At 41.2% G+C, this 25,515-nt stretch overlaps 1 protein-coding gene across 4 annotated transcripts in view; it reads right to left on the bottom strand.

Annotated features, from left to right (window-relative positions):
* The window catches only part of EFEMP1 (EGF containing fibulin extracellular matrix protein 1), a 158,270-nt gene that overhangs the window by 44,633 nt on the left and 88,122 nt on the right, over positions 1-25,515 (bottom strand). For 2 of the 4 annotated variants that reach the window (XM_075749900.1, XM_075749902.1), the window contains 4 exons: positions 3,945-4,037; positions 3,728-3,815; positions 743-791; positions 304-564 (listed from right to left, as the gene is read on the bottom strand). In XM_075749900.1, the coding sequence (XP_075606015.1) occupies positions 304-564; positions 743-791; positions 3,728-3,808 (391 nt within the window). In that variant the 5' untranslated portion in view covers positions 3,809-3,815; positions 3,945-4,037. Of the gene's footprint in view, positions 1-303; positions 565-742; positions 792-3,727; positions 3,816-3,944; positions 4,038-4,469; positions 4,720-25,515 lie in introns of those variants that run through there. The other 2 variants (XM_075749898.1, XM_075749901.1) reach the window with 2 other exon arrangements.

Here is a 25,515-nt window from a genome sequence, read left to right as displayed (position 1 = left end):
TTTTTGGGGTTTGTTTTTTTTTTGAGGATCTACAGACAACAGAATTAAATTCTACTCGTTAGCCTGAAATAGATGGAACAGACTGTAAGGCTGCAACAAACTGCAAGTTCTGTTACCTTGAACAATAACAACAACACGCATGTATTTTATTTACAGATCTTAAGTGTGTACGCAAGCATTTAACAGTGCAACAATATAGTCTAGTAAATGCAAGAATTATAGGCTGTCATTTTCCAGGCATTAGATTTGTTATCACATACGCTCCAATTATACTGAAAGTAAAACACACAGCAGCTTGCTTACCTTGGCACACATTGTGATCACTTTGCTCATACCCAGCTGCACACTGAATTTGATGAGTTGGGTTTGGAGGGGCACGGTGAGGATCAGCTGGAGTCCGTCGAATGACATTGTTTCGACCACTAGTGGATTCAGCTGCTGCTTCTTCTCGCTCATTTACAATAATTTGCGCTGTTCTAGGTAGACAGAGGTATCCTCCATAGTGGTTAACACATTTCATCCCACCTTTACATGCATCTGGGACTATTTCACATTCATCAATATCTGTGGTTAGCAACAACACAAGTCATGCTTTTAAAAGTCGAACTTTCTGCAACAGCCATTAATACAAATAACACAATGAGACATGCAAGTACACCTCCTTGTCCAGAACAGGGGTGTGTAATGATAATACTTAAAGAATGCCAATGGCAAGTCTGTCTTTGAAAAGTATTTACTGTACCTTTGCACCGTTGCCTAACAGGATCCCATTCATAGCCATCTGTGCATTGCTATAGAGAAAAAAAAAAAAAGAATTAGGCTACTCAGGATTGTTTATTTTGGAAAAATAATCAAGCATATTTCAATGAACTCAGAGTTTGCCACTAAGGGAAATGCAATGTTTGCATACCTTGGTAAGCTAGAGAAATGGCTATTAGTACAGCATTGCTGTGCAGGAGCAACAACAAGTATATACAGAGAGAACCTCTATCTCAGGAAGTTCCCAAGATATCATTTGCTGTGAGTAGGTAGGTTTTACTGGGGCCTCACTTTCTCCTTGCCTTGTTCCTATACACTGTTTTAAAGCATCTGCCATTAGTCGTTGGCTAAATCCTAGAAGAGATGAGCCTTTGGACTGACCCGGCTGGCCAGTATGAAAATCTTCTTATGAAAAAGAAGAGAGTTTTTCCTGAATTTTAATCTTGTTCACTACCTTCCAAAAGGTGAACATCCTTCACTCCTGGGGCCAGTACACCAGAGGGACTAACAGGCCTCTACGCCCCTGTACCTCATCCTCTCTCCCATTAGCACTCTAGCAATGGGGAAGGATCCCATGACACCTAGAAATTCATTCACATGCTCTTTAATCACATGACTCCAGGAACTGCAGTCTAGGAAGAACAATTTATATTGTGAGACATAGAATAAACGTTTGGAGTTTATAACAACGGGACTACTTATATAAATAAGACTTTGCAGAAATCAAACAAGACTATACTCAGCAACTATTCATATCAACGCAGACTAGTGACTTCAGGAAGAATTTTAAATATTCTGTCCTGCAGTTAGGTAGGCATCTTCATTATTCCCCTGCCCAAAAGCATTACGTTGTCTAGAGCACAGTAATTTTAATCACAGGTGACAGCTACAGAAACTGATTAGCAAAGTATCACAATGCTACCAACTACAGCGGATGCATTTAAAATATCAATGAATCAAGTGAGCTGCACTACGTAGGTGCATATACATCCTATGCCGCTTAGGATATTACTTTAATGGCCCTATAGTAAGAAAGAATCGAGTTGACTAATGTAATTAGTCACAGTCAAGCAAGCTAAATCTTGTTACAACTCCTCTGCTGCAGAGGAACTACACAAGTGACATATTTGACTTTCTGATGTAGAGATCCACTTGTTCCACATACCATCCTCAAGTTGCTTTGAGGAGCTTGTTCCTAACAGGCACTGACTCAGCAACAGGATTGAAAATATTTTCTTCATTTACAGGTGACACCAGCTATCTGCCAAACGTAGCAGCGATACGGAGGCTTTTTCTTCCAAAGGGGTAAGTGGACAGCAAATTGTATTACAATTCTCAATCTCTAAAGGAATGACTACATGCTGAGTTGACAACACCAAAGTTACTGTAGCTATGAAAACGCAAACCCAAAGGAAAATAGCTAATTCATGCATTTACTGAATCACCCAAGTCCTGTTAATGCACAACAGGAGTACTGGCTAACTGTAAGGAGCCAAGTCCAACGATTACTGCAGCTGAAGGGACTTTTACAATACAAAAGGATTTGGCCCTAAATGAATACAATGTACGCATGAGAAACAGTAGCATCCTAAGAGTAAAACTTCCGAAAGCTAAGGTTTTTTCTTAAGCAGTTTTACATGGTTGGAGTCTAATGATCATTGAAGCACCTACATGCTAAGACCTCTTTGAAAATGGAATACAGGAACCTACGTCATATACGCATGCTAGAAATTTTCCATTAAACAGAAATGTTCCAGTAAACAGAATGATGTAGGCTTATCAGAAAACGCTACTTAATTTTTTAAAAAGAATGTGTAATAAATGCAGAGAAAGAAGGGGGTGGGATGCCTATATTAGTCTAGATTTTCAAAACGTACTTAGATCTTCAGTTTCCCCTTCTATAGAGGGACTTAAAAAAAAATAAACTACAGAAGCCTCTAAATAGAGGTACTCCCAACCTTCAAAAATCTATTGCTTCTAAAGCCCAGTGCTAAAGTATTTTATGACTGACTTCCTGATGCTCACTTGAGGCTTCTTTGAGCCCCATCTTCTACAATAAGGTCCAACTCTGCAATATTTACTTGCTTGAGCCATCCCACTGACTTCAGTGGGATTACTTGTATAAGACACAATCTCAGTCTTTGGCTGTGGTTCTCTAACTTTTTGCATGTGTGCAGAATTTTCTGCTTGTGTGGCATTGCGCTAATGTCTGTACACATACTCAGAGGTCCACCCATATGAAGCAAGTTGCAGGGATTACAACTGTAATCAGATGTGAAAATGCGGGTTTTTCCCCAGCCCAAGCCGATGTAATTGCCACTCCTTCTATGACATGCATTATGCAAGCCAAAGACTGAACACAGGCAGATTAAAAAAAAAAAAAAAAGCTTTAGAAAAAGGTCTTTAAATCTTTTGCCCTATCACTTGGTTACAAGCAGAACCTATTTCCAGTATTCTTGTACAATTTTATCAAACCATACAAAACCACTGCTCAAAACCAGCTCAGAAACTAAGAGTCCTATGACCACTACGGGACTTTGATGCTTCATTAACAACACTGAAATTTGAAGTACTTATTTTTTTTAAAAACAGCTTGAAATATCCAAAAGAAAACACAAAAGAATGTTTGACCTAATTATCTGTCAAATTCTATGTATTTCAAATGAAGATCCTGTCTTTATGAAAATGGATTAAAAAAATATTAAAACCTCATAATTTTGTTCAGTTCATCAAGCTGAATACATAGAAAAGCTTTTCAGAACAGGCAGTTGTAGCCTATTTTGCTCAATCTGCTCAACTTCAAAACACTGTTTCAGTGCAGGAACAGCTTATTTTATGGTTAACATTCGAACTCAAAGAACTTTGTATTGCATGCTATACACTGGTAAGAAATCTGGTTTTTCATAAGGGTCATTTAGAAAAGAATCCCTGCAAAGCAGTAATTATCTCGAACTCTATTAAACCTTACCGTGTACGTTATGGTTTCCTCAGTTTCCTGCGAATGTACTGTAATAAGAATGAGAGCAGCCAAGAACATAGCTGTCAACATCGTGAACCTTGAAAGAAAGAAAAACAAATAAAGCGGGTATATTTTTAGCGGTCTCCTTCGCTGGAGGAGGCAGTCAGCACCTCCGGGCCCGGGTCCTGCCCCGGCTGCGAGCGCAGGGCGCCCGCCCAGCCCCTACCTGGCTGAAGCGGCCGGGACGCTGCCCCTTTTCTCCTGCAAGAAGAGGGCGAGGTTTGGCTGCGCTTCCAGTCCGTTGTATTTTATCCAGCTGAAGGGGAAGGAGGGCGGGGGGGGGGGAATTATAAGTAATAAATGGAGTTTAAAATAACATAGCACTTAATGCCACACTGGACTGGAAGCGGCGCACTCCGGCGCGGCGCTGGGCAGGGAGCGGGCAGTGCGACTGCCCTGCCATCGCGCGTTTTGGGGTGGCAAAGCGGTTTTTCGGTAAAAGCTCACCGTCCCCCACACGGGCGGCCGGCTGGAGAGGAGCCTCGGGAGGGACGCGCCGCGGGAACCACCTCCCCACGGGGAGAGGGCACCGCTGGGCCGAGCTGCGCCGCGCCAAGAGCGGCTGCCGCCGGGCACCTGCTGGGCTCGGCCCGGGGCCGCCCTGCCCTGCCCCGCAAACCCGCCCCGGGGAGCGGCCCCCCGCCCCGAGAGGCACCGGGACACGCAACCGCCCCGCGCTGCCCGCTCCTACCTGCGGCGGAGCCGGTGCGGGCGACGACGGCTGCTGCTGCTGCTGCTGCTGCTGCTGCTCCCGGCGGCGCGTTACCGCGGCTTAAGCCCCGTCCGCCCGCTGGCTCCACTGCGGTGCCGGCGGCCGCTCACCCTCCTTCCCCCCCCTCTCTCTCCCTCCCGCGGGCCTTCAGCTAAATAGAAACGGTCCCGGCTCCTACCGGAGCCCCCGGACGCCCCCTACCGACCCCGCGGCGGCCGGAGCCCTTCGGTGGGGCGGGGCGGGGCGGGGCGGGGCACGGCCCTTCGCCGCTCTCCGCGCCCTCCCGCCGCCGGCCGGGGCGCCCCGAGGCGGGGCAGGTGCGGGGCGCTGCCGCCATGTTGGGTCTGTGAGAGAAGGGGGCGGCGGGGTCTCAGACGGCGTCCTGAGGGGCGGCCGTGGCCAAAGCCGCCGGGGTCGTGTTGCAGGGAAGGGATGGGGTCCCTCCCGCCCCTGTGAAGCTGTGAGGGGATGGCTGCCGTTCCCCACAAGAGTCGCTCCCTCACGCTGGGCATGGCTGTGGCGCATTGCTGCTCGAAGTTGGGCGCTCTAGCAGAGCAGTTGGTGCTGTTGCAGTTGATGTCTCCGTGACAGTGCAGGGGAACCATCATTTTGAGGATGGTCATGGGTCACGCGCATCAAGTCTTGGCAACTAATGAAGGAGCCCCATGAGGCGGAGGTGGGAAGGAGGGAAATGATGCGGGACTCGCTAATTTACCTTATATAGATTATAGTAGGCCTGTAGTAACCCTACCATATGTAGTGTGGCGTATGGTATGGTTTGCCCTATTGTCTGAAGTAGGGCTGTGATCCCAGGAGCACCGAGTGTGATGGCTGTCTTGCTCCAGGACAAATGAGCGTCGCCATCTTCTTACCTGAGCTTTCGATCAACTGGCTCTTGCTGGATGCTGGGCTTCCTCCTTGGAGCATGTCTTTGAAAGCCTGTGTATAAATACATATTTTTTTAAATTTAAGCTGAATGTTGCTTCACAAGCAATAGTATGGAGTGTTTATCCGGCTAGGCAACCTATTTGAAATTTAAAATAGCAGGACTGGCGCATTTTCCTGCCCATTCTGAATTCGGTAAATAAAAACCATGAGGAGTCCTTCCTAGGGGAATGCCTGTTCCTTTAGACACCATGTACATTCAGCAGTCATTACTTTTAAGGGCTTCTTCGGTAAATGAAATGCCATTCTTTCCCTACCCAGTGGGAAAGTTCCTGGACTGATGAGCAGACATTACAGAGATTTAGAAGCTCTTGTAGGTGGCACAGTTATGGTGAGAAGCAGCGTGCCAGGGAACTCTTTCTACAGAGGGATAAGCAGGATCTTTATTTAGGTCCTCAGTTTTGCTTCTGGGGGCACTGTGCCATAGTAGTGCAGCTCTACTCTATTCCTCTACTTTAGTTGAACACGAGGTCCTTAATTTTAAAAAAGTTTTTACCTCCTAAATGTTGACCATGAAGGGCCTGGGGAACTCGAGATCTCCTGAAAAAATGTCATACTAGGTTGCAGACCTATGGCACTGCTGGCCTAGAGAATAGCTTTCTTATATAATCCCTTAAATTCTTAACATTGAATTATATTATGTAAAATATCAGTTCTTTTTTGGATGGCCATACATAGCACATTAATTTTGTCTCTGAACCAAATTGCTTCTTTTCTTATCTTTTAGAAAGAGCCAAGTTGGGTAGTTTCAGAATACTTTTAGCTGTAACAGTATGTTGCTTTTTTTTTTTTAGGTAGTGATCAGAGAAGACAGGAAGAAATCCTCTCTCATTGTAGTTTCTGTGCTTGCAGGTGAGTGGGACTCCTAAAACTGTTGGACTTGGGAGTCTGCACACCTCACTGGTCATCGAAGTACAAAAGCAACAACACAGTAAGATAGAGAAGATGTAGGCTGACTACATTTTAGGACATTTTGCATGTACTTTCATATGCCGACCTATTTAACAGGTTGACACCTACTCTCCTGCTCCAAAGAAGATTCTCTTAAAGCCCCCCATACACCATTTTTTAGAAATACAGTGTAAAAGTGTTGGAGTGGCTCTAAGTTACTGACTCCTGTTAGTGTAAACTGGATTCATATTTGCAACATGCCCCCTGATGTATTTTGAAATTTTACTGTTTCATGCTTACAGAAAGCAGTACAGACATTTCTAATAAGCTAATGAATATGAAATAGTAACATCGATTACTTGTACCTACTGGCCACAACACGTAGTCATGCAGATATGCTTTGTCATATCTGCCATGCAAAGAGAACTGAATTTAACTTGTTGGATTCTGGATTAAGTCAAAATTTTAAAAAAAGTTTTGTCTTAATCTACTCCCAAGGGAAACATTACCTGTATCACAGAACTGCAGTTGGTTGTTTTCACTCAAAAAACGAAGCAGAGAACAGCAGAAACATCATTGAGGAGGATGTATGAACACTGGCTGAGCATAGATCCTATATGTGGCTTCAGACAGTTTATATGTTTGCTGGAAAAACATATTCTGCCAATGATAGTTCTCGATCCTTTAAATGGAGGTAGTAGACTCAGTTCATGATTTTGTAGTTCAGGTATTTCCTACTGAGGCAACTGGAAATTTGCCTGATATAAGATAGCAGGATTTAGACCCTTGGAAATGTTGAGGAGTGTGTGAGGTATGTGACTGAGGTGCTGAGCAGTAGAACAACTTCTTTACGGACCTGAAATGTCTGAAGACATCACGTAAGAAAGTGGTCAAGCCATCCATTCTTTCTTGCTGACCATACCACATGGCATTGCTGAGGCCATCCCCTTGCAACAGCTGCTGACAGTGCTTCCCATTGAAGCGGTCCCGTGAGAATGGCCCCTAATTATTTGCTTTTGGCTTCTTCTGAAAATGGTGCGCTCTATTCCCTCCTGCTTCAGTGAACTCTTTCTCACATCTCGGTTTTTGCTTTCTTTAAAGCCCATGTTTTTCAGGCATTGTTTAACTCAACTGTGTTTACAACTTAAACGTTGGTGTTTTTTCTTCCTGGCAGAACTTGTTGCCACCCCCCATTGTCCTCAAAAACCCAAGGATAGGTAGGCTGAAGGAAGACTGTGTGTGGTCAAAATGTCACTGCACTCCAGCTAATTCTGGCTGCTAGAATTGTCTCTGGGGGCAATAGACAGCTGGACATAATTTAGAGCAGGCTGAGATTGATACTAGAGGCTAGCCCGAAAATGAGGAAAACAAAATTGCAGTTTAATCTCTTCTACTCCCAGATCTGACCCCCTTTTCCTGTTTCAAACATAGCTCACTAGAACAGAAAATCAAGCACACAGCAAATTTAAGCAACTTGTATTTGTCAGCTCAGGGGACTATCAGTGTCAATTTAAGATGATTTCTTTTCCCGAGCATGTTGTATCAAGTAACACTGGAGTTGTCTAAACTAAGAGCTGGAATGGTGGAGATGTTATTTTCATGTTGGACTCACAGGAATTTTAGAACATAAATTATTTTGATAACATGGCAGGCTGCCTTTCTGCCACACTGCCTGCAAATGTCAAAATTTTTTCCACGTTTCAACTTGGAAATGACATAGTGTTGGTGAAGGATAAATTGTGAAGAATTATATGTCTGACTTTATTGCTGATTAAATATGACAAATGTTGAACTTTTATTTGAGGTAAGATTTTACAGGTTTATTTATCTTCAAGGGAGGTATCGTGAGCATATTGCATGTGGCGTGAGGTGTTACTTTACTGTAAACTTAATTTGAAAGAACTGCTAGCAAATTACTCTCACTTTTCATAGAAAGCTAACAGTGAGAGGTAAAAATGTGTCATACTAGTTTCTGATCATAGATGTTGAAATTATAAAAAGTTAATAAGGACCCAAATGTCAGTAGCAAAGGACAGAGAACATATTCTCTCCTTCAGCCTCTCATGAAAATTAAACATATGTTTATTGTTGTTACCTGTTTGTTGCTTTGTATTACAGTAGAGTACATAGGTGACAGACGATACAAACACATTGTTAGTGAAAACTCCTGTCCCATAATTCTTGCAATTTGTCGAGGAAAAAAGCAAGAGAGTTGGATTAGAAAATCTAGTAGCCTAGAATTTCCACCTTTATTTTGCTAAAATTATCTCCCGTATGAGGGATCTTGCAGGAGTTTTGTTGTGCTGAGGCCTTTGGCTAACTTAGACTAACCTGTGATTTCATTTCTAAGTGCCTAACAATGCTCTGAGGATATTAAAGTACAATGTTGTTGCCATTTTTTATTTTAACATTTACTAAAGATCAAGCATGTGGTTTGCATGCAATTTATCAAGCGTGCAGTTTGCTTTTCTTCTGCAGTTTACAGGGATGCACTCTTATATTTGTATGTTTCTGTAAACTCCAGCAGAAATATGAATACCCAAAGAATGTGGTAATTGTACTCTCATCAGAGTCCTCTGACAGTGAAAGAAAACGTGAGAGAGTGCGAGCGAATGAGAAAGGTGTCTCCCCAGAGTCTGGCTGTCTTGTTCATTAGTGCAGTTGTACAGCCATAATGAATTAGAAAGTTGAGTTCAGAAGTGTGAGTAGTTTTCTGAGATAGCAGAAATGAGGATGTGATAGTGTGGGGGAAAGATGGGTCCATTTTACTTTCCATGTGTGGTTCACCACCTCTGGTGTCTTACGTAATTAGTATTTTTCATGACTGTAAACCACTCCTGTTGATACTTAGGTGTGACGTTAAGTCTAGGCTTCCCTTTGAAAAATGAGAGAATATGGTTTACAGGTACTTTCTCGATGTTTTCAAGGACATATCTTTGAGGCCCAACTTAACAAAAGTTTACTCACAATCCCAGAAAGTCTGTTTTTATGAATTAATCAGACAGGTAAAGACTATTTAATGTGGTAAGAATTTCAGCTGTGACAAATTTGGGCCTTAACTTAAATTGCACCACTGTTGGTGTGAGGATTTTATTTTACTAAGCAATTGTATCTGGAATTTGATGAGTCTTTCTATCTTTTGATTGTATGGCTATTTCTAAATCATGCAGTCGTTTTATTCTGTGTAGCAGCCCTTTTCCATTGCTCTCTCTACCAGTGATTTCCCTTCTCTTCTCTTTTTCTTCTTCCATGCCCGGTAAGAGAAACAGCAGACTGGGAAACATGCATCAGGGTAGATACATGGCTTTTGTAACACTGGAGTCATCATTCCTTCTTTCCCTTTTCTGGAAAACCAGCGTTGCTGCATACAGGAGTTTAAGTCTGATGCTGTACTAGGTTTCAACCAGTTTGGATTAAATGAGAACAGTCTAGAACCTTTTCACGGAACTATAACCCATCTGGGGAACAGACAACCTTCCTGATATTCAAAATACTAGCCGTAATATATAGTTTTCTTCTGATTAAACTATGTCAGTGCAGTTCCTTGCTCTGGCTAAGAGGCAAAATAAAAATGCCAGAATTCAGATCCAGTATTACCCAGAATATGTTGGAGACAGTTTTCATCTCTAGTTTTGGCTTCTCATGAAGCTTTGTGCAAATCATTTAATCTATTTCTTGGTACACTCTCTGTCTGTGAAATGAAGAAAATATGTGATGCTTGCACAGGGAAGTGGGGCCAATGCATTCACTTACGTATCCAGGATTTCCAAAGACAGTTAATTGTCTTAGATACCCAGATCTCTTTCAAAGTCAGTGGAATTTGGATGCTTATCTGTGAAGTTGACTTCAGGCTGCTGTGACAGGGCCTGCTGTGGGCACCTTGTCATTGACTCAGCTGAAAGTAGAATCAGGCAGAATTTCGTCTGCTGCAACATTTGTATTTCAGAGAGAAAAACGAGTATGGATGAGTAAAAACTCCGTATCCTCTCTTTAGCTTCCTTGCATGTAGGAAATCCATTTCCCCTTTCTCTGAGCAGTAAGTGTTCCTTTTTGTCCTATGTAGTCTTTTTCATTTCTGAGAAAGGTGAATGTGAGCTGATTGGAATAGAATACATATGTATGACTCGTGTGGATTTCTAACTGGCAGGTCAACTTCAGCAGACTATTCAAGCTGTTAATGTGCCCTATTTTTCATTTTTGGAGTTTTCCAGTATTTTATTTAGCCCCAGATTTTTTTGAATTATTTTGAATAATACAATGGTTTTTGTCCTCAGTCAAGAGGACATAGAGTATTCCTGATTTTCAGAAAGTGCTAAACATCTTCAATTCAGACATCCATATTTGAAAGCCTTAACCCAATGCTTTCTGCAGAACCCTACGGACCTAGAATGGAGTGTGACAGTTTTGTGATCTTTCAGCACAACAACAGCAACAAGACATCTCAGGAATGCTGCAGTGGAAGAGGACCTTAGAAGAACAGATTTGTGGGGCAGAGCTCTTGCTAATGACTATTCTGCTTTTTTGAATTCATAAATATCAGGGTCAGTAGATATGTTAAACAATAATTTGGTTTCATAAGCATCTTCTGACCTCTCTGAGTTTACTTTTCTTTTCTTTCCCTTTTGAGAAAAAGTTATTAATACCAGAAAAGCAGCAGCATTTCTTATTTATGTTGTGTAGGGATGAACTTGGCAAACAACCTGCCCAGTTAACCTGTTAATTATTGTCCAGAGACACAACTTTTCTGGTGAATATCTGCATGTTAATACTAAAGGATATATGTCAGAGCATTCTAATTCCCTAGAATATTAAACTTACTTAGTGGTAGTCTGTATGCTGTCATACAGAAAGCAGAAGAAAAATAACAGTGGGGATTTTCCTTTTTGTGAGATTAAAGCAGCTATCCTCTCGCCCCTCTTTGCAGATACATGTGGTTGAAGGGCATCAGAATTCTGGAAAAGGCTGGAAGGTGATACAACTGAAAGCTGGCACAGGAAACTCCGTATCACTGCACGCTCTGTAGGAGTTTAACCACATCAGGGAAGAGCTCAGTTCTGAGAGTGAAACAGAGGGAACACCACTGCTCTAAGTCATTGAGGTATCTCTTTTAAGTGGGTGTAATAATACCAGACATTTTGTCTGTGTAATAAACTAGTGCGTAACTTACAATATATACTCATTTTAAATTATGTGTAACACAGGAATTCTTTTTTTATTAATCAGTTCGAGTTCTTGTTCCCTGGAAGCCCAAAGCCCTGCAAATTAATTCCTGCTTATTCATGCCTTACCATGCTTTAAGGGCTATTAAAATTTAGAAGACTGCTAACGCCGAAAGAGATAAAGGCCGCAGATAAACTGATCCATACAAAGAAAAACAAATACCCTTCTCCACCCCCATCCAGAGCAGCCTAGTGTAGTTCGGTTAACTTGCTTATGTCACTCAAGAAACCTCAGAGCTCTGTTTTGCCAACAATAGTCTCAGTGTGTAAGGGGCTGTGGGCCTCTTTGGCACCGCAGCTGCAGGTCGTAAATACAGTTCTGGAGATTAAGATATTAAAGTGTCCCTCTTTGGAGGCTGCAGAACAACGCCTGAGGTATTGCCTCCTGCCTCAAGGCAGCCTGGTAGCTCCCGGGGCTGTCAGGTGACTGTACAGAGCACACTCAAAGTGGTGCCTACATGCGGATTAGTTCTCCAAAATGACATTTCTGCCATTTCCTGTGTTAGCCAGGGAGTGTTTGGTACGTTGTGCTTCCATTTCCTGCAGAAGGCTCCTTAAAGTTGGTTAAAGTGGTTTGCTGAACGTGAATTCAGTGCACATAAGATAAAGGATGGGTACATGCTTTGAGAAAAGCACTGGAGACTTTGTGCAGACCAGGTTACACTGGTCTGTCCTCGTGTCTTTTCGTGCATATATAAAATGGTAACAGAAAGAGAAGGGGGCATGTGGAAAAAATCATTTGCATCAGTGCAAAGGAGGGGAATGTGTTTACCTGGATCCTACTCAGTGTCTTACTAGTGCTTACTTCCAGACTCCTTCTTTATTACCTTTTATCCCATTTTATGTAGAAAAGGTTTTTGCTTTCCAACTCCCTTACTCTTGAACAAATGTGCCTTTCTCACTGTAATGTTTGCCAGCACTTTAAACAGTGAACTGTGGTTGCAGAAGTTTTCACTTCTAGAAGCAATAATTAGAATGTGTCAGAATTTTAGGCCTTGGTCATTTATGCTTATGTTCATAATTCATTTTTCAAATGTGTATTTCTAAGAGAGAACAGACTTTTACTACATAAATTCAGCCTCTGCAAGAAAACACTAGAGCAGGAAAAGCATAATTGATTGAGCTTGCCTGTGCTTTTCTCAAATCAAAGGAGAATTTTTGGTTCAACATTTTGTCAGAGAATTGTGGCTGAGGTATTAATTTTCTGTCTCAGTTATGTACCTGGAATGTCTAAATCTTTCAGGAAGGCATTTAATATACAAATCTCTGAATGTTACTGGAGCTCCTGACTGGTATCTCTAAGTAAGCTGTAGACACTAAGAAACATGTCATCTTGACGATGAATGAATTAAGCCTGTTGAAGTAGATTGTTTGATTGCATGATGGTAAAATAGCTTTTTTGGCAGTTGTTGCTTTGGGTCCAAGGGTCAGATTCTTTCTCTCCCTTGCACTGGAGATGCACTGAAACTCGTGTGGTCTGAGTGCAGTGGGTTAGGAGCCTGGTACAGTTTTGTGAGGAACTGTGTGTGACGGATTTGGGGGACAGGTCTTATAGTTGCTGTTAGCTGGTAAATTCCTTGCTGCTTTAAAGGGGAGGGCACAAAACCAGTGGAGGTGACTTTGGTCTTAAGAATGTGGCACCGTGATTATTAAGAAGGACCTTTCCTTATTTTTCCCATGCTTTTCTTCAGTCCCTTTTGTTACGCTGATTCAAAAGAAGATTAGCCAAAAGAGAAAAAAAACGTGACTACTTGACCACGATGTCATTCTGTGGAGTCATTGCTTAAGACTGTTTTCAGGAAATTGTAATAATTACTGAACTTAACATTAGTTCAGAATCAGCTCCCGCCCTGTGTGGAAATAGAATGTAACTGGTGTGTGTGAGTGTGTATTAACTTGCACATATATCACAAGATCATTGAAAACTTGGGAGTGTGTGTGTGTGTGTGGAGGGTTCAGAGTAACAGGCAATGTACTCTGACAGTCATCGTCCAAGCACTCAATGCTACTCTGCCACTGTGCCCCGATCTCATCTACAGGGACATGTCTTTTTATAAAGAAAGGAGTTCTTTGTGCTTCATACAGTCTAGTCACTTAGAAACTCTTCAAAGATAGCATTTCATTCTGCCTGTTTTAATGGTGGTTTTGTGATGACAGCACCTAAATTTTATGAGTAGAACTATATGAAAATGAGAAGTTTTCTTAAAAAAACCATAAAATAATGCTGTGAATGGGTGAAAACTTTGTAATGACAGTTCTAAGACGACTGTAAAAGTCTTACCAGCTATTCTTCCTATAGCTTCCTGCCTTCCACCAAAGATTTTTCTTTCTTCTATAATTAGCAGAAAATTTTATAAGAGGATATATAATTTTGTTTCTCTGAAGGTAGAGGGTTGAGTGGTTTTACAATTAACAGTCACATAACATTCATTCTAGAACAAACATATATAAAAAATACTTCTATGTAGAAAATCATGGCTTATGGCTGTGGCACAAGGCATTACTTTTATGGAATTGCGCCCGATTCTTGACACACTTCATCCAATTAACTGGAGTTTTCATCTCCGACATGGCTGTCATTAACTGCAGGAGATGTATCTGTGGCGTAGGCCCCGAACTGTAGCAAGTTGCGATGTTTAAAACTTGGCCCCTCTGCACTTGGTTTAAATTGCTAGAACCCACTTTGTTGTGTAAGTCGCATTCAGCATAGTTAGGTGAAACTGTAAGGGTAGTATCTTCTCTACAGCAGAACAAGTATTGGGGTGGATTAACAGTTTCTCAGTTTTAGGAGGCTGGTTTGGTTTGGTTTGGTTTGGTTTTGGTTTTGGTTTTTTAAATGTGTATCTTAGGAAGGTAAATAGGAGCTTTTACAATACTTCATTTGGAGTCAGAAGACCTTCTTTCATTGCACTGCTGCATTTTCAGAATGATTTCCCAGTGTCAGGCAAAGAATATCACGGAGGCAGGAAAGAAAGTGGAATGGATTAATTTGCAGTAATCTTATTATTTGCAGTAAAAGCTCTTGACTTTTCCTCCTTCATTTTCCAGGAGGAAATGAAGATCACATACATTTCCTTCACAAAAAAGTAGGTTTGCTTTTTGTCCACCTTGAGATCTGGATGAAATCGTTGTGCCCAGTTGGCAATATGTGATACAGCGTAAGCATACCTTTTGTAACAGGCTGTGTAAGGCATTAATGATCTTGTGAATTTATTAACAGCAGTAATAAATTATTATACAACTATTAGGGATCCTCAGTAATTTTACTAACTCAATTTTAAAGGTATCTGAACGGTGTAAGTGACATAAAAGATAATACTAAGTAGAGATGTTTGCTCACAATTTAACTTCTAGTTCTCAAGCTATCAGTTGTTTACTGGTCTGGACCAATGAAGTGCTAAAAGCTAAATACTGTGAAATGTTAAACTTTGATGAAAGATATGAAGAAAGAAACTGTTTCTTTTGCCAACACTGTGGTCAACAGCAGTGCCCTGACCTGATTACTTAAGCTGATGTTTTTCCTAAATCTGTCATGAATCAGTAATTATCAAGTTTTGCAATACTCAATGATTCTCTTGTGAATAGCAAAAAGATTTGTTATTGTAGGTTGGTATTTTCTGAAAAGAAACGTTCAAGTCTTGCATCTGCAAGCTCTATACGCTATGTTTTGCTTTTTTGCCTGGAGAACTGTGGAATGCCACAACAAATCTCCTGAAGAGTTTCACAAAATGTGAGGAAAATTCAATCTGGCCTAATCTGGAAGTGACCCCTCTAGTGTCTTTTAAAATAAACTTTCAAGTCAGTGTGGTTTTCCATTCATGGTTGGAAGATATCCAGTACAAGTATTCAGTTGTAGGGCTTGACTTGTAGGCCTTCTAATAGGAGAAGGAACTTGTACAACTTCTTCTTATTATTATTAGTGGGGTGTTCTCATAGTAATTTAAGATGGTAGTCCCAGAAAAATTTCCCTTTTCTGTTGCACCAAGTGCCATGTGGCAGTGTGAGGTGTGCTGTGGATGGGGTCAGAAGAGGGACTACATCCCTGAATGAGGCTGGAAATTCAATCCATGCTTCCCTTGATTATGGTGGCATAATACTAACAGCTGGCTTCGAAGCTCCAGCAATCCTTACGGCTCCTGGCTGAGTTTTCTGAGAAATAAGGGACCAAAATTAGGGGAACTTCCCAGTTAAAGGGAATGAGAGATGATGCATTGTCTGTTTAGTCATTTTAAAAGGGTGGGATGGCAAAACCTCTGTGGGGCTAATTTGAAGGATGCTTTTGGTTTATGCCCATGCAGATCCATGGCTAGAGCCCTGTGGAAATCGGACTTCGCTCCAAGCTAGATGTAAAGTTACCGTGGAGCCTGCCATCCCCTGAAGCTTGTATACAGAATGCAGCTGGGTATGGGTAAGTTGGACTGCGCTCCCCGTGTGGCAGAGCTCCTGTGATCTGACTGACAGCAATCATTTCTTGACTGATAGGTGAGCCTGAAAGGGGAGAATGTGCAAAGAAGCAAATCTAAATGCAAATGTTGATTTGAAGGCATGGTTTAACATTGGTGGAGATTTATCCAGATGATAGGGGACTTGATAGCAGGGAAAAAACAGAAAAGAAAGAAATGAGGAAACTTGAACCAGCCAGTTCTTTTCTGGTGAAAATTGCTTAACATAGATTTGTGGTTTTAAGTAAACGTGCACATTAAAAGAATGCTGACCTTTAAAACCATGGTTTTCAATAAATCGCTATTGTTGCTGTTTAAAGCATATGGACTTAGAAGCAGCAGAAAATACCATAGGCCTATAAGATCGGGAATGCACCATGGAAACAAACAGTTCCCTGGCAAAATAAAGAGATGTTTCCTCAATGGTGCTCTCCATTAAAAAGTCAACTCAGCATAGTTCCTTCTGAAGTCTGCATGCAGGATACTGCATACCTCTCAAAGATAAATGCACAATAAACCAGTGAATTAAATGGTAACCACTGTGTTTTGCTTTAAAACAAAGAAGGCTTTTATAAGATTCTTGAACCAAAGTTATATGTTGTGGAGCCATTGTTTAGGAATGCAATGAAATTAATTCCTGGTTGAGATAATGAAAAAGATCTAGAAATATAGAGCTGCCCTCTCGTGGCAAAATGGCAGTATGAGGCGTTGGTGTCCCTCAGTGCTCGCAGTGGTTGAAAGGCGGAATGCTGACTGGAAGGCAAACAAAAACATGCAAATATTTTTGAAAGGATTCTACAGCTACAGTTCAAATGTCAGACCAGCAGTGGAGAAGATGGAATATTAGACATAGAGCACAGGCATAGTGCCCTCTGGGGAGGTGGTCTTTCACAATTCTCATACCATATGATGTACAGAAGAGCTCCACAGACTTTATATCCAGAGCTTCTTCCAAAAATTCTGAATGCATTAAAGAAGTTTGGATTTGGACATTTGCTTTAGCTCATTTTGGGAAGAGAGATCATCTACGAAACTGGGACGTAGCTTCATAGCTGAACTTGCCCTAGTCTGGAAGTGTTGAAATTGACGGCTTCGTCCAAGGTTATTCTCTGCTAGATGAAAGAACTCTTTCCTCAATGATACATTAATCCTCTTCACCTCTAGTTTGCATAGTCTTCTGCTCTGGTTCATGAAGAAAGGAACCTTCATGGATGAAATGAGCCAAAATTACAAATCGTCTGAACAGACTTACCTTAAAAAGGAAGATAATGTCTTTATGGAGAGTGCCAGCATATTCTAGCATAATATATGCAATTAAACTAATTTTCCACTTGTTTAAACTGTGGTAATAACTACTCCCACCCCCCTTAAGTCAATTTACTTATTTAAAATTTCATGAAAAAGAATCAGAGGAAGTTATATAAGTGATGTAGCAAGCTGTAACATACAAACATTATGTCCTTTTTGAGACTTCATTTGTTGCTTTGTCAAAGCAATCAACTACTCTTTGATACAGTTATTTGGAAAAGCATGTGGGTTTCTGTAATGACTACAAAGATGTGTTTCCATGTGATGTTAGGAAGAGGTAGACTGGTTAGTGAGGGTTAAACTTTTCTGTCCTGGCATGGTATTTTCTGAAGCTGCTGCTGCATTTTCATGTTCTGTGCAAAATGTGGTTTCTGTTTCGATTTGGTTAAACAGAAAGTTGAGTAAGATGAATTCTAGAAAAAACCCTAGGCAGGACTAGGAATCCTAAATGCAATGATTTGTCTTAAGGTTCAGGTTCTGAGAATAACAGAGTGTTTCAGATTCCCAAAGAGTACACCACAAGGGAATTTGGGAGTGGCTGCATTTCTCCAATGTATTTCTTTGAGATGACAATGGATATGTGTGTGGGGGAAGAGTGAGACATAGAGGAGAAGGATATGAAAAGGTCTTGTTGAGAAGTTTCTTTGTGTGTATTAATATCGGTGTGGATAAAAGGAGAAGTAAAGATAATATTGATTGCAAACAGTTTTAATCAATGTTTACTGCCTGTGCAGAGTCTTCAAAAGATTAAAATGAGAGGGAAGACTTCTGCCTGGGGAAGTCAATGTAATAAGCTGAGTCTAAGGAGTCTTGATGAATCAGGTTTTCCTTTATGCACTCTTATCAGGTAGATCTCCCTCCTATTCATGTTTCCTACAGCTTCTTTTGTTTTCCTCTTAATTAAGGCAATGCTTCTTAGAAGGCAAAAATCAATTTCTCTGGGTGCAGAAGTTCTGGAAATATGGACAGACCTATGAACACACATGTATATGTGCTGAAAAGCACATGCACACATGCATACACACACACAGAGCACATGCAGCTGTGTAAGGGCCTTTCTGGTAGCATCTGCTGTATTTGTCTCCATGGGTAGAGGCTTCTCTGTGCTAAGCTAAGCAAAGCAGGTTTGGGGAAAGCTGAAGGAACAGGTAGCTCATGGTTCACATGTTGTGAACCAGAATTACTAAAGATAATGGTGCTCCAGGTTATCACCTCTGGGACTAGGAGCTAGAAGGAGTCCCTTTTAATGTGGGTCTCATGTAGGTGCATAACTGGGAAGTCAGAGGGCGGTGCTGGAGGCCACAGTCAAAGACCTCTCTCCAGAAAATCCTGACCTTCTCTAAATTTCTGCAAATGAGGCAAAATCTTCTCTTCCTTGATGGGCTGATGTTGACTAATCTCTGTGACTGTTCCCCTCCACAGGCTACTCTCTTGCTTGTAGTGTAAGAATGGACATTGTGGCTCAGTTCCTTTGGTCAGAGTGTTCTTTGGCCTGTCCTGAATCTGATTGAATGAAGAGGCTGATTGTGGTATCTAACACTAAGTTTTGATGTGGGGAGATGGAGATGCTCCACAGAAGCTGCTTAGTGATTTCATAGATACTTGGAGGCAGGCATGCAATGGAAACTTCCAGGGATAACTAAGTCCAGTCAGACTCTGTGCTAATGGTCAGAGAGTAGAGTATCTGTTAATTCAGATGCACTATACTGATGTACATGTAATACTCTTCTAATAACAGCCTGAGTCTCTAAAACTTATCAGACTTCTGTGTTAGGCTCAAGCACATCAGAGCTGAAGCTAGTATGTATGCTTCATTTGAAGCACCAGTGAAGTAATAATTTGATAATATTTTGTTATATCTGTCCATTCATGTGGGACATTTAGTTCCCCATCTCATGAGGCAGCATATTCAGGAGTAGGTGTTGTTTTCCTTGCTTTTCCCATCTGTCCCATCACCCATACCCACCTACCTCCCCAGGGATCAGTGTTCCCCCTCTGTTATTGTGATCCAGTGCTTTTCATTGATGATAGTTAAGAAGATAGTTTGGGATATCTCAAACAAAAGAAAACAGTCACTAGAGGAGCAAACAACTGCTTTGTGCTTAGGAACATCTTCACCTTTCATCAAGCCTTCCAGAACTGCTCTGAGGCTGGAACCTGAAGTAGTTGCTGGCTCCTCTGGTGCCTATTTTATTTTGTGTGAGACACTTGATACAGATTATATCTTCACAAGACTGCTTGTGGAGGTTAATTTGCATGAGAACAACATTTACAATATCCTTCAGGCATATGGTAGAAGATACAGCCGTTGAATCTCTAGGGAAGTTCGTATTGTCCTGTAGATACACAGCCAAGAATGTAACTTCGATTCCCAGCAAAGACACATTCTTGTTCAGGCATTCAGTGGGGAGTATAACCTCTGCAGTGGACCTTACTGTTAGTTCCAACAGTGAAAAAACTGTAAGCGTCATGAACTGTGATTTGTTTTCTGAAAAGGCTTGGCAAATTTCCACAAACACTAGGTATTTGTCTAATTGAATTTGCAAGTTCCTCCAGCTGCCCTGGGGAGCTTGTAAGTTCCTTGAACCTCATTCCTGCCCACATGGAAGTTACAAGATGTGACTGCTTTGCCAACAGGGCTGGTAAATTCCAAGAACCCCAGATACTGGATTCACAGAAATTACAACCCTGCTGGCCACACTGGTCAAATGAGAAATATTTTGGAGTTTCATGAGCCTGAGCTGTTTCTACATGTAATTTACAAGTTCCAGTTGTGTATCTACGTAAAGGACTTTGGCACAAACAACTGGAGTTTTTGGTGGTTACAATCTGAGCCAGCACAGTCCTTTAAGCAGCGCTTGGAGAAGATGCAGTGCTGATGGTTTCTCAGCAGAGCTTGTAAACCTGGTGGTCTCTGGGCTGAATGTTTTTGAGATTGCTGTTCATTTAGCAGAGGAGATGCTACTCTTGTGGCCCTCAAACTGCAGCAATGGGATATAATCTATCACATCATTAAATGACCTTGTACTTTTACTGGAGACTAACATTAATGATTCATGGAGATAATAAATTCTGCCTCTCAGCTGGCAAGTTTGGAAACCTCTCTATAATGTCCTGATGTGAGGGAAGATTGGAAATATAAAAGTCAAGTTATCAATGTATGAGAATATAAATTCTCTGAGTTTTCTACAGAAAGATTTACATGACAAAACTTCCTAGCTTTTGTCAGAAAGTTTTCCTCTGGTAAGAGACCAGACACACTGTATTCAGATGGCAAACGGGGGATTTTTAGTTTTATAAAGCTAAGGTAAATTGGGTAAAAACATGTCTTACCCTAATGATTTGTCTCACAGAATTCAGAAGTTCCATATCAACTGTAATACTGCATTTAGAAAGAAGTAACTCTCCAGTTTTCTCACCATATCTGACATTTGAAGAATCTCTAGCAAAAGAAATATAAGGATCCTGGACTTTTCTTATGGACAGGATGCATTGTATTACAATGACAGTTTGGATCAAAGGTTCCTACATAATCTTGATGTCTTTTCCCTTTGTATTCCGTAGACACCGTTAAAAGGTTGAAACAACTTTCTTTTCTACGTGTGTAAAAACACAGAAGTTGAATCTTGCCATTTCATGACATTTGGAGTCTGGACTTCGCACTTCCATATTCTTTCAACATTATTTTTATGTGTGTAGTTACATACATAAGTGTTCATATATAAATAAAAACAGTAGAATATGTTAAATATATAGAAATAATGTGGCTGCCAGAATAGATTGAAATGGCAGGAGAAAAAAAGAAGTTTATAGACTGAGTAAGAAAAATTGATCAAAAGGGGATATTATTTATATCTGAAAAAAAACCTTCTAGAGGCCAAGGCTTTTGTGCCAGTAACCATCCCCTTTGTGACATGGAATAACATTCCTGAACATGCTACTTCAAACAAAAAAAATGCTGTGATATGTGTTTCTCTCTGTCTGTCAGCACCTGCTGTGCCCAAGAAAAATTCATGACCTATGTTATAAAAAATTATTTCCTTTACCTTACTAAATATTGTAGAGAAAACAAATCCTGCACTCCTGTTTGCTAATATGTGCTTACTGCGCAAATGATGCTCTCTGAACACAGGTGAGGGCCTAAGAAAACACAGTTGCAGAACTGGAGTCTAAATGTATAGTTTTGTATTTATTGTTGACTACATGAAGTGTATGCCACAATGTGTTTAAACTTCACATTGCCAACTGTGCAGAGGGGCTGTTGGAATTATGTACTTCCACGTACACAGAGTTTTCTGTGTGCGTTACTACGTAAAACTGTTCCTATGCCATCAGGCAAACAACAGTAAAGGTAGAAAAGGAGATTGCTAATTGGATCTGCATTTTCGGTGTCTCCCTTTGTGTTCTCTTTGCAAATATGAGCAGTGTTGCTCTGAGAGTGTCGCAGTATTGTGGGGAGGTCAAAGAAAAGGATTGATCATATAAAATATTCTGGAAATGCTTCCCTCATAAAGATCTGTCCTCTGTTAGCTGACATATAGGTTGTTAATCTTTCCCCTTTCTCTAAAAAAGGGAATGTGGCGATATATCTTTATGTCAGAGCAGTTTTTTTGGTGTCCGTAGTCTGTCTCATTCTAGCTCTGTGCATTAGATTAGTTGAGCTATGTACAAATGTAATTTTTTGTGGCCATCTTCTCTTCCAGTGTAACTCTTTTCAAAACGTTGTGGGCAGTCATCTTCTGGGTGGCTGCTCCGCACATGTTTTTGCCTTTATATTAGGAGTAAAGTTAGCTGGCAGTTGTGAATCTTCTTGTACCCTCCCCCTTTGATTGGCAACTCTTCCCCTCTTTCATAATTAGTGATTGAATAGAATTTGCTGGAAGGAGCAAGAGGGCAGATCTCTAGTGATTTGAAAATTGGACTTGATGTTCATGACACTAAAGTTAATTTGGTCAAAGCTATTGATGAAGAAAATTTTTCTCCTATTTTCCCTTTTTGATTAAAGTTAACCCCTACTTTACAAGCTTATTACTCATCTTGTATATATCTCAAGTATAATGGTTGCAACTAAGAGAGTAATTAAACTTCAAAGCTGTGTTATTAAAGACTCAGCAAGAACACCCCAAAGCAGAAGAATTTGCAGTTAAGACTATACAAATCCATCCTTAACTAGTCCATAGTGAGTAGGGATTATGTAGCACCGTAATAGCATTTGCTGTACAGAGGATCCCTGCAAAATCTAGACATAATGGACTGTGCGAAGTACAGTACACAGCTGAATGTTTCAGGATTATGTTTCTGGGATTTTTCTGATTTCTTTTAATAGACATGGCTTTGCCTTAAAGGGTGTAGCTGAAAATCGTTTTAGATAAGCTGGACTCTTCAGTCCAGGGTTTTGCCTTGACAGTCATCTGTAAAAAATGTCAGCTGTTTTCCTTCCAAAATAATGAACAAAAGGCTTGATTCTGCTGTTAGATCTGGGTTTATGAATCATCAAAAAGTGCATTAACCTATGTGTGTGGGTGGCTAACTGCAGCGTGTGCCCCAAGCTGTTGCTCCATCAGGACTGTAGAGTCATCCAACAGGGTGGACAGCTTTGTCCGCCTTCCCTCTCTGTGCTGAGAGATGGTCCAAGTGGGAGGTGGATTAACCAAAACGGGGGGACCGTAGACCTCCGTGCTAGTTACTCATACCCTACTGTCTGAAATGGGCATCTCTGGAGCACATTTCTTGGGTGTAACTTATTTAATGAGCCTGATGGAATAAGTATGGCATCTAAACATCTCCAAGTATGCAGTCAGGAGAGAGAGGGGCCTGTCATTTAAAACATCTTTCTACTTGCTGAGATACTTGGGCAGAAATTCAAAAGATGTGTAAACTTCTCTGGAAGACTTTGTGTCCTTAAAGTAGGAATTACAGATTCTCTTTTTTGATACAATGACTTGCTTCACCACAGTCACCTTCTTTTCTTTCCTCATTGCCTGTAGGCTTTTTTCCCCCCATGTTTATTTTTTTTTTGTTGGTTTCTGTGTTCTTTCTCCCATTTCCAGCAGGAATTGTGGAATAGCGTGGTAAAATTTACACCGATTTTTAGGAACAACCACTGTTTTCCATATGCATACTCAGCTGCCAGATTTTCAAAGAAGCTAAAGCTTGAAGGAAGCTCTGCTGAGCAGAGGTACAAAAAGAAGTGATTCTTCATTACTATGTGTAGTTAAACTGTGGATCTCCCTGTCTTGGGTATTATGGATGCTGCAGATTACATGGGTTTGAGGGGATACAGGTCAGGTTCATGGAAAATAAATTTGTTAGGGATACTAATGAGCCACAAATTGTTGGAGCCTGGAAGAGCATTTGGGAAAGTACCAGTGTGTTTACCTTGTTCTTGCACCTTGTTTTAGTTTCTGCCAGGTGAATTGGATGGATCTTTGGTCTGACACCATTATGATAATTTTTATTGTAGGGAACACCTGTCTCAGATAATTTTTTGTATGCATAGAGATTCCTAGGAAACACCAGACTGGATTTTATTGCCTTCAAAAGCAGTGAGAGCAGTGTGGGAGATTGAACATGCTGGTATTTAATTACTGGCTTATCAAATGCTTCCTTCTTGTTCCCTCTTCATTTTTCTCCCAGGTCATAGCTGTCATAAATGAATGTGGTGCTCTGTGGTTAAACCTGGTGGAGCACCGCATTTGCACACTATCCTCTGGCAGAGGCTGAATCAGGGAGTGAGAACAAGTAATGGAAAGGTTGCTTTCCCTCTGAGATGACAAAGGTTTCCTGGGGCAAGAATTATTGGATATTGTCTTGGCAGTGAGAAAAAGGTGAGGAGAAAAACAGTTAATGGCATTTCTTTTTTGTGGCTCTCACTGCAGGCTGATTAGACAGTAGCTGAACTGGGATAGAAGTGTGATAGGGGAGGAAAAAAAAATCATGGAAGAAGAGTAAATGGACCCTTTTTGCCTCCTTCCGTGTTTCCAGCAGCTTCAGTGAGGGAGCTCAGAAGCTGGCCATAAGCATTCAGCAGGGAGGAGGGAGGCAAAGAAATTATGAAAAAGCAAAGTGAGAGGAACCCACTGCTGCCTGCTGGTGGGGATGCGGAGCGAGACCTTCTTAAGCCCTCTGCCCTATGTTTCCATTGTGAAATGTTATGTTCAAATAATGTTTCCAACTACGCATCTTTCTGTTTGAGTATGTTTGTTCCTGTCTTCCTGCAAATCCTCTCTGGAGAATGCATAGACATTATTGGGGTTCTGGGAAGCTTAGTGGTTTGTTTTCACTGAAAAGCTGTTCCCCTCTCTCCCTGAATCAGCTGAGTTCCCAAGCGGGGAGGCTTCCTTCCTCACCCACTTCGATTCGTTGATATCTGTAGGCTGTGGATACCCTTAGCCTGATGCTGTGTGCTGCAACAGCAGCAGCCGTGGCTTTTCTCTGCTGCAGCAAGTGTTGCCTCTTGACGCTGCCTCCCCGGAGGGATCATTAGCAGGGTGGAGGCTATTTTCTTTCCTAGAAACAGGAAGAGAAGAAGAGGATGAGAGATGGGAGGCCTAAACAATCTAGAATTAGATTACAGCGTGAGCTCAATGACATCAGCTCCCTTCAGTCTTCCCACCCATTTGCTCTCTCACGGCATTTCTGTTTAGGCTGATGGGGATCTGGTGATACCTATAATACCATGCAAATTCCTTGTTGGTTAATTGGGTCCAACGCAAAGGCCCAGATCTGTCAGTCCCACTCCCCAGTACTGGGAAGTCCTGAGTATGGATAACTGCAGGTTGCACTGCACAGGTAACTTGATACAGGCTGAAAAGCACTGGCTTTCAGAGCACTTCTGAACTACTGCCAGGGAATATAGTCACCTTGAAGTCCAGTAAATGAAAATAAAACCTAAAAGGAGTAATAAGTTTTGCAGTAAGAGCTCTCTATTTCTCTCTCTTTCTCTCTCCCCTACATTCCCTTCTTTGTGGCTACATGACCACAAAGTTGTTAAGTTTATGGAGTGCATTCGCATTTAGCAAAACTTAAGGTTAAGGCTTGTTTAAAAAAAAAAAAAAAGTTTTCTTATAGATTCACCAAAGAAAGGTAAAAGTAAAATGGCTCCTATAGCACTAAGGAAACTAACTATGTGCTTTATAGCTGTGATAATTTCTGAGAAGGATGTACTCTGGTTATACTTGGTTAGGGTTGGCACGGCCTCTGTCTAAATGAGAGACTTTG

The sequence above is a fragment of the Balearica regulorum genome, chromosome 3 (assembly GCF_011004875.1).
Source record: "Balearica regulorum gibbericeps isolate bBalReg1 chromosome 3, bBalReg1.pri, whole genome shotgun sequence".
NCBI classification, from domain to species: Eukaryota; Metazoa; Chordata; class Aves; order Gruiformes; family Gruidae; genus Balearica; species Balearica regulorum.
This window is presented reverse-complemented; position numbering and strand designations above follow the sequence as displayed.